The sequence below is a fragment of the Salmo salar genome, chromosome 24, assembly GCF_965601325.2.
Source record: "Salmo salar chromosome 24, fSalSal1, whole genome shotgun sequence".
NCBI lineage: Eukaryota > Metazoa > Chordata > Actinopteri > Salmoniformes > Salmonidae > Salmo > Salmo salar.
Window position 1 is genome coordinate 21,221,266 of NC_138314.1, and position 9,944 is coordinate 21,231,209.

General features: G+C 42.0%; 1 protein-coding gene across 1 annotated transcript; it reads left to right on the plus strand.

Annotated features, from left to right (window-relative positions):
* The first annotated feature begins 3,205 nt into the window (after nt 1–3,205).
* Nucleotides 3,206–6,582, plus strand: lincr (E3 ubiquitin-protein ligase LINCR). The gene is given in 4 exon segments (NM_001140813.1): nt 3,206–3,303; nt 4,451–4,951; nt 5,439–5,624; nt 6,002–6,582. Coding segments are annotated over 4 exon segments (903 nt in total). The 5' UTR covers nt 3,206–3,242; the 3' UTR covers nt 6,157–6,582.
* Nucleotides 6,583–9,944: the final 3,362 nt, after the last annotated feature.

Consider the following 9,944-nt stretch of genomic DNA (forward strand, 5'->3'; position numbering starts at 1 on the left):
CTCGGGGGTAATAAATAAGCAGTATCTTGAAGTGGAGTGGCACCTTGATAAAGATAGGCCACATTAGAATGCTGCTTAGGATTGGTCAGGGTCTCACAGCTCTCATGTGTTTCTATTGGCTCCCTGGTCAAAGCCAACTATTGGAAAACAGCAGATTAATAGTGTTTTGAAAAGGTGGAGTGGGAACAAGTTGCTTTTTGATGGCCTGACATGGCTGGCCCTCTGTGGTGCTGAGGCAGAAGTAGCTTCGGCACACAGATTTATATTTCCTCTGTTTTAGTTCATAGCATGTGTTGCTGCCATGTTGTGTTGTCATGTTGTTTTGCTGTCAAGTTGTGTTGTCATGTTGTGTTGCTACCATGTTGGGTTGTTATGTTGTGTTGCTGCCATGTTGTGTTGTTTTAGGTCTCTCTTTATGCAGTGTTGTGGTGTCTCTCTTGTCTTGATGTATGTTTTGTCCTCCATTTGCCTCTTGGTAAGCCGTCATTGTAAATAATAATTTGTTCTTAATTGACTTGAAAAGTTAAATAAAGGTAAAAAAAAAAAAAAAGTAAAGCATCTTTAGCTTTTTCATAAGATATTTTGAATAGTGGTTATTATTATAAAGCTTCTTGTCGCCAAATTATATAATTGGATTTCTCTTTTGATGTAAGTTTGGTTATTATGTTGTTGCATTCTGTGACTATTCTCTGTCCATTTTCTGCATCATCTCTAATGGAGTCATTGTTCTGTATCTATTCATACTCATTCCATTAATAGATAAAAATCCATTTGTATTTCCTGCATCTTTATTCAAATGTATTTAATACTCTATGGAAATATAAATGTAAACAGTGAATTGATTAAAAAAATATATTTTAATTATTATTTAGGATAAAAAAACAAATTAAAATCCTCACGGCATGTAGAAGGGTATATTTATTACAGAATGTAAACTCACAAATGATTAGAGAATAATGATAATAATTATTATTAACTAGTCTGTTTGTAATATGCACACATATTGCTCTGATTTCTATAATTGTGTCTATATGTGCACATTTAGCAGAAGTCAAATTCATAACACTGGTAATGTTTGCTCTTGCCAGGACAGATTGATAGCAGTCTACGGGAAACGCCAAGAGCGTTGCATAATCTTGTGTAATCCTGACCTTTGGAGTTTTCCTGAGGTAATTTAGTGGGGGGAGGGGAGATCTAACATGTGACTATTAGGTCACTTTTCTCCTTACTTTTTTCTGGTTACTATTGATATCTCCAGTAACTTTCCAGAAGTGGTGACATGACTTTGGAATGTAAATTGGGATGGTCTGTATCCTGTCACATGATGCTGAACCTGCTGATGCCGAAACCTCCAACAGAGGGCAGCCAAATTCACCTTTTTTTCTGACCAATTTGAGCAGTGGGTGACCAGCAGTTTGGTTTATAACCACAAATGGTTGACATGCCTTGTTTTGAATAACCAGCCTGGTCTCATAGACTAGACGTAACATAGTAAACATAAACCCGGGACACTCAAATGAGTATGATATGTTATGTTTGGTATGGTTACATAAGACAGAAGGTTGGTGGTTGGTCAGGGTCTGCGTGTTGAATCTCACCATGAACAACTTTAGCATTTTAACTAATTAGCAACTTTGCAATTACTTACTACTTTTTAGCTACTTTGCAACAACTTTGCGTTTTAGAAAAACCCTTCCCCTAACCCTAACCCTTTAACCTAACTCCTAACCCTAACCCCTAGCCTAGCTAACGTTAACCATCTAGCTAACGTTAGCAACAACAAATTGGAATTCCTAAAATATCATACGTATTGCAAATTAGTAACAGATTGTATGAATTGCAAATCATAGGATATCATACGAATTGTAATTCATAACATATCATATGAAATGGATGATGGACATCCACAAATTAATACATAACATGCTAAACGTAACATATCCTACTAAATGGAGGGAGACAGATTTAGATCTACTATGTTACATCTACCCATGAGTCCAGGTTGGAATGACATAGGCTTTTTGAGTTACCATTGCACATTTTCAAGATAATCTCAAAACCAACAGTTTGAAATGAGGTAGAGTTGAGAGGGAAGTGATGCCATTAGCCTATTTTGCAATGAGGTCAACTCACTGCCACCATGTCAAGTCCCCTGTGAGATACCTCGCCCTGGCCCTGGCCCAATAGAGACTACTTTATCATATTATCAGCTCACTGAATCAATCATGGATGTTTGAGCTGATGCAAAGGTTCAAATGTAGAATTTCCACAGAGTTTTTTAGTTATTTTTTAGATGTTTGAAATGGAAAACCCCCAACTAGACGTTTGAAATGGAAAAACCCCAACTGATTCTCAGTAACTCCCGAGGCAGGTAGTCACCTACTTTTTAGGTGACTACTTCTTGTCTTACTGTTATAAATTATCCTCTCCCCATGAAAAAAAGATGTGGTGCATATAGCGATGGTTAGAAAGTGGAACCTACAATTCTTGGATTAAAAAAGATTGAAAGAAAAGTTTTATACACAACTTAACTTTTCACAGGAGCTGAACAAAGAAATGATCCAATACAGATAAACAAAACCCCAGAAGAAGACAACATTCTTTACCTGTCAACTATATAATTGTATTGCTCTATTAATAGAAATCGCAACTCATGGTTATCTCTTCTTCCCTACAGTATGTGAACCATGTAATGTATGTGGAACATTCTCCAGGCATACAACATTCTGTTGTTTGCATTGTAGGCTGTAGCTACCTGCTTTACATGTGTAGTCATTGAACATGGGGGAATTCCTTATTGTTGAAAGAATAATGTAATTTCTGGTTTAGCAGTAATTATTTTCACATTATATATTCATACTTAAAGAACCTGGTTTATTCATAACTTGAATAATGTAAAATGACAGTGAAACCACTTGGGCGTGATACCTCTGGTTGATTTCCCACAGTTTAGTTTTGTCATGCTTTAAAAATATAAAAATGTTACTGTTTTCAAAGATCTCAAATCGTTGGATAAAACAGAAAACGGTGTTAGATAAAACAAATGAAAACATGGTGTCTTCTGTTAGAATGTATGTACTTTTCATGAGTACTGTCCTGCCCCATAGCCCTCCCCTTTCCTTGTGATGAGTAATCTTTTGTGTTTAAACTACAGGCATGTGGGCAGACAGAGGAGTATAAAGCCTGCGAACACTCCCACCACCTCAGAACTACTCAACCTACTGTAGGTGTACTATGTGGCTATGCATTACATTACAGAGGATACGAAGAGCTACATGTATAAGATGGTCAGCAGAAGCCTTGGTAAGGATCGTCTCTTCATTGATGAATGATGACAACTGTGTTGTAATTGTAATAGGAGGAATGTCTACTTCTAGTATATTTTCATAGATGTAGACCAACCACTTATATTATAATGGTCTTATGTAAAGTGAATCTTTATACTGTATCTACAAACATTACAATATTTTTCCTTCAATGAATCATGCACATTTATGTCAAGGGATTCTGGTAGGCACAGATAACAGTAAAGCTAGTCATTCACAACACTGACATACTATACATGGCAGTTACCCATGGATATGGCAGTTACCCATGGATATGGCAGTTACCCATGGATATGGCAGTTACCCATGGATATGGCAGTTACCCATGGATATGGCAGTTACCCATGGATATGGCAGTTACCCATGGATATGGCAGTTACCCATGGATATGGCAGATCCTAGAGGGAGACCAATCTGTCATTTACGATATACAATTGAATAAGACATTTTCTGGCAACCAGCCATATAATCTGTTTTATTTAAAAAAAAATGTTATTATGGTTTGACTAGGAATTAGATTTACTTCTAACAAGAACTCTGCTATGCAGAGGCTTCTCTGGTCCAGGGTGAGAGGGGGCTAAATTATTATTAATGTGAATTAAAGATTTCATTTGAGACACAAGTTTAGGACAGGTTAATGGGGAGATACAATTTAATGTAAGACAAATCAGACAATTGTTTAGGGCACTGTAAACAGGAATGTGATGTAAACAAGACTCTTCCTTAACCAGGTCACTCTCCTGTATTTATCTATCAACATAGTGTAACTGCCTTTCTTGCTGGCAGTGTTAATGCAAAACTAAAATAATAATAAAACGAATATAATCTCATCTCCTCTTTTGCAAGTAACATTCAGTATTTGAATGAGAATTGTTGTCATTTAAGATTTTTTGACAAAAGCCTGTCCTATACTGATGCAATGTACTTTGTTGGCTTGCAAACAATAAATTCCATAAAACAGTAAAGCAGTTTCATTCTCAGTCACATTCAGATATTAATTTCTATGTTGTTTTGATCATTTTAATCATTATGTCTGCCAACAACAGCTATCTTTTTCATCCTTGACTGAGGTACTGTAGCATTCAAATGATTAGCCCTACTTCCCCTTTTCAAATCTTCTTTAGAGCCTGAGCCAGCACACGTTTGTGGACCCCGCTGCCTGGGCCGCTTGACCTTCCATAGGGAGGCGGTGGGGGCTTTGGTGAGCCTGAGCCAGGGTGCCAGACGGGCAGACAGGACTGGGGACACCTTCAGACATGGCCTGGTGTTCAGCAGCCGCCCGGTACAGCCCCAGGAGAGGGTGCGTCTGCGAGTGGAGCGGTGTGGGCTGAACTGGTGTGGAGCTATGCGTATAGGCTTCACCACTGTACCTCCAATTGCCAGAGACTTGCCCTCCATGGCCATCCCAGACCTCACAAACATCCCTGGTCATTGGGCCGCTCCTGTGCCTGAGACGTGCTGCCATGCAGGCTCAGAGCTGGAGTTCTGGGTCTCCAATGGCGGTACATTGTATTTCAGGAATGCCAACGGCCGACAACACAAACTGCTGGAGGGAGTAGACCTCAGCTGGCCCCTGTGGGCCATGATTGATGTGTATGGGCAGACCTGTTCTGTGCTCTTACTGGGTAAGTTCAGAAATCAATGGAACATGTATGAATGAACAGTCTGTCTGTCCTTCTCATTTGACCTATTAGTTTAACTTTTTACTGCAGTTGGCTAAATCATTGTCACACAGAGTGATTCTTTGTAGTCGTAAATAAATCTACTTTGAAACAAAAGTATACACCTCACACACATGGTTATGGGCTTAAAAAAAAGACACATTTACCTTGTCAGATATAGAGTTTAAATGTTCAATGTTGAGTTTACATACCAATATTATGCTGTATATACATCACAGAAGACTGAAATATAACAAAATTGTTTGGCATAGAAGCACTGGATTTTCCTCAGGTTTTTAATAATAATCTTTATTAATTATGAAATTATGAAATATATGAATAACATTCCACCCATGAGGCCAAAGAGGGTGCTTTTGGTCATTGACCGCAGGAAAGGGCTACTGATGTCCAACTGTCAGTGACTAACCACACATCTGGTTATCACTTGTAGGTTCGGAGAAGAAATGCTTTTTGTCTAATCAAAAATCCTGTCCTGCTCCTCAACGGCATTCCTCCTGTTCTGCTCATCAGAGACATGCCTTGCTCAATGTAGACGAATATGTGAATGTGAAGCGAATTTGTGATGACAGCCATGACAGATATCTTCTTCCATGTCCAGCCAATAAGCAGACATCAGGTAAGCGTCATGATACAACAAACTCTATCTTGTTTTAAAACTTTTAAATGAAAAATATCCTTAATTTGAATGTAATTACTTGATATCTCATCTAGCTATTCTTAAAATAATAATGTTCAATACTATTTCAAACCAAACATTTTCCCAAGGCTAACATTTTACACTCATGCACTATTGTGTAGCTAAACATTTATAGAAACATCTAAGCCATGCTGGTTCAAGGACATACCGTAGCTACAGTACATTTTAGCCTCACATAGGAGTGAGCAACCTTTTGGACACCACACCACTAACCACACTAACTTCAAAGCCATGCCGAGCTGAGTCCCACTTGACCTTACAGGTCATGTAACTGAGTGTATCTGTTCTGATTGCAGACTGTGAGAGTGTAGAGGACTGCGCAGTGTGTATGAGCCATAAGGCCTGTATCAGCCTGCGGTGTGGTCACCAGTGCCTGTGTCACCAGTGTTTCACCAGAGTGATCCAAGAGTTTGGAACCTGCCCTCTGTGTCGCCAGAACATCAAGAACTAAACGCCCCAGGCACAGACCACCACTTGACAAACTGATATGATGATATGATCAAATGCTGTTGAGGTACAACCACAATAAGGCTGAGAAGAGGAAGAAATGAAAATGCACAATCTACTGAAAAGATAATGGATGTGACCTGCCAGACATGCTGCTATTGGCATAAATTGCACAAAAAGACTTGAATGTGTAAAGCTATATTTTCTTGTACATGTACTTTACTTGACTGTGATCTATTACTATAAGAGTGACTTCCTGTAGTGATAACTATTCTGTTTGATATATAACTGTTTAAGGACCATATATCAATCGCTGCCTTTGACCCATACTGTATTTTTACTGTCTACTTTTTGTATCTGTTATTTAAGACATGTTGTGTGTTGTAGAAAGATATATGTGTTTTATATGTGTAATAAAATCCATGAACATAACTGCTACTGGGCCTAGTGTGGTCTGCTCACTTCGTGAAGTAATACTTATGCAGCTCACCATGTTACATATTTCTCATTATAAAATGTAATTACAAAGACATTTAATAACACAGAGTTACTGATTAATTGCATGTCAACATATGTTCTGTCTCTGTTTAGGGCCGTACGCTTTTGAATAGCCTAGTTCTAGTTCATGTCCACATCCAGGCTCAGCCCTAACCATAACCCTAACCCTAGCTTAATGTCCATACTCCAGCTCAACCCTAACCATAACCCTAATCCTAGCTTCATGTCCACACTCCAGCTCAACCACAACCATAACCCTAACCCTAGCTTCATGTCCACACTCCAGCTCAACCCCAACCATAACCCTAAACCTAGCTTCATGTCCACACTCCAGCTCAACCCTAACCATAACCCAAACCCTAGCTTCATGTCCACACTCCAGCTCAACCCTAACCATAACCCTAACCCTAGCTTCATGTCCACACTCCAGCTCAACCCTAACCATAACCCTAACCCTAGCTTCATGTCCACACTCCAGCTCAACCCTAACCATAACCCTAAACCTAGCTTCATGTCCACACTCCAGCTCAACCCTAACCATAACCCTAATCCTAGCTTCATGTCCACACTCCAGCTCAACCCTAACCATAACCCTAACCCTAGCTTCATGTCCACACTCCAGCTCAACCCTAACCATAACCCTAACCCTAGCTTCATGTCCATATCCAGGCTCAACCCTAACCATAACCCTAACCCTAGCTTCATGTCCACATCCAGCTCAACCCTAACCATAACCCTAACCCTAGCTTCATGTCCACACTCCAGCTCAACCCCAACCATAACCCTAACCCTAGCTTCATGTCCACACTCCAGCTCAACCCTAACCATAACCCTAACCCTAGCTTCATGTCCACATCCAGGCTCAACCCTAACCATAACCCTAACCCTAGCTTCATGTCCACACTCCAGCTCAACCCTAACCATAACCCTAACCCTAGCTTCATGTCCACATCCAGGCTCAACCCTAACCATAACCCTAACCCTAGCTTCATGTCCACATCCAGGCTCAACCCTAACCATAACCCTAACCCTAGCTTCATGTCCACACTCCAGCTCAACCCTAACCATAACCCTAACCCTAGCTTCATGTCCACACTCCAGCTCAACCCTAACCATAACCCTAACCCTAGCTTCATGTCCACATCCAGCCTCAACCCCAACCATAACCCTAACCCTAGCTTCATGTCCACACTCCAGCTCAACCCTAACCATAACCCTAACCCTAGCTTCATGTCCACACTCCAGCTCAACCCTAACCATAACCCTAACCCGAGCTTCATGTCCATACTCCAGCTCAACCCTAACCATAACCCTAACCCTAGCTTCATGTCCACATCCAGGCTCAACCCTAACCATAACCCTAACCCTAGCTTCATGTCCACATCCAGGCTCAACCCTAACCATAACCCTAACCCTAGCTTCATGTCCACACTCCAGCTCAACCCTAACCATAACCCTAACCCTAGCTTCATGTCCACACTCCAGCTCAACCCCAACCATAACCCTAACCCTAGCTTCATGTCCACACTCCAGCTCAACCCTAACCATAACCCTAACCCTAGCTTCATGTCCACACTCCAGCTCAACCCTAACCATAACCCTAACCCTAGCTTCATGTCCACACTCCAGCTCAACCCTAACCATAACCCTAAACCTAGCTTCATGTCCACACTCCAGCTCAACCCTAACCATAACCCTAACCCTAGCTTCATGTCCACACTCCAGCTCAACCCTAACCATAACCCTAACCCGAGCTTCATGTCCACACTCCAGCTCAACCCTAACCATAACCCTAACCCTAGCTTCATGTCCACACTCCAGCTCAACCCTAACCATAACCCTAACTCTAGCTTCATGTCCACACTCCAGCTCAACCCTAACCATAACCCTAACCCTAGCTTCATGTCCACACTCCAGCTCAACCCTAACCATAACCCTAACCCTAGCTTCATGTCCACACTCCAGCTCAACCCTAACCATAACCCTAACCCTAGCTTCATGTCCACACTCCAGCTCAACCCTAACCATAACCCTAACCCTAGCTTCATGTCCACATCCAGGCTCAACCCTAACCATAACCCTAACCCTAGCTTCATGTCCACATCCAGGCTCAACCCTAACCATAACCCTAACCCTAGCTTCATGTCCACACTCCAGCTCAACCCTAACCATAACCCTAACCCTAGCTTCATGTCCACACTCCAGCTCAACCCTAACCATAACCCTAACCCTAGCTTCATGTCCACATCCAGCCTCAACCCCAACCATAACCCTAACCCTAGCTTCATGTCCACACTCCAGCTCAACCCTAACCATAACCCTAACCCTAGCTTCATGTCCACACTCCAGCTCAACCCTAACCATAACCCTAACCCGAGCTTCATGTCCATACTCCAGCTCAACCCTAACCATAACCCTAACCCTAGCTTCATGTCCACATCCAGGCTCAACCCTAACCATAACCCTAACCCTAGCTTCATGTCCACATCCAGGCTCAACCCTAACCATAACCCTAACCCTAGCTTCATGTCCACACTCCAGCTCAACCCTAACCATAACCCTAACCCTAGCTTCATGTCCACACTCCAGCTCAACCCCAACCATAACCCTAACCCTAGCTTCATGTCCACACTCCAGCTCAACCCTAACCATAACCCTAACCCTAGCTTCATGTCCACACTCCAGCTCAACCCTAACCATAACCCTAACCCTAGCTTCATGTCCACACTCCAGCTCAACCCTAACCATAACCCTAAACCTAGCTTCATGTCCACACTCCAGCTCAACCCTAACCATAACCCTAACCCTAGCTTCATGTCCACACTCCAGCTCAACCCTAACCATAACCCTAACCCTAGCTTCATGTCCACACTCCAGCTCAACCCTAACCATAACCCTAAACCTAGCTTCATGTCCACACTCCAGCTCAACCCTAACCATAACCCTAACCCTAGCTTCATGTCCACACTCCAGCTCAACCCTAACCATAACCCTAACCCTAGCTTCATGTCCACACTCCAGCTCAACGGTAACCATAACCCTAACCCTAGCTTCATGTCCACACTCCAGCTCAACCCTAACCATAACCCTAACCCTAGCTTCATGTCCACACTCCAGCTCAACCCTAACCATAACCCTAATCCTAGCTTCATGTCCACATCCAGCTCAACCCTAACCATAACCCTAACCCTAGCTTCATGTCCACACTCCAGCTCAACCCTAACCATAACCCTAACCCTAGCTTCATGTCCACATCCAGGCTCAACCCTAACCATAACCCTAACCCTAGCTTCA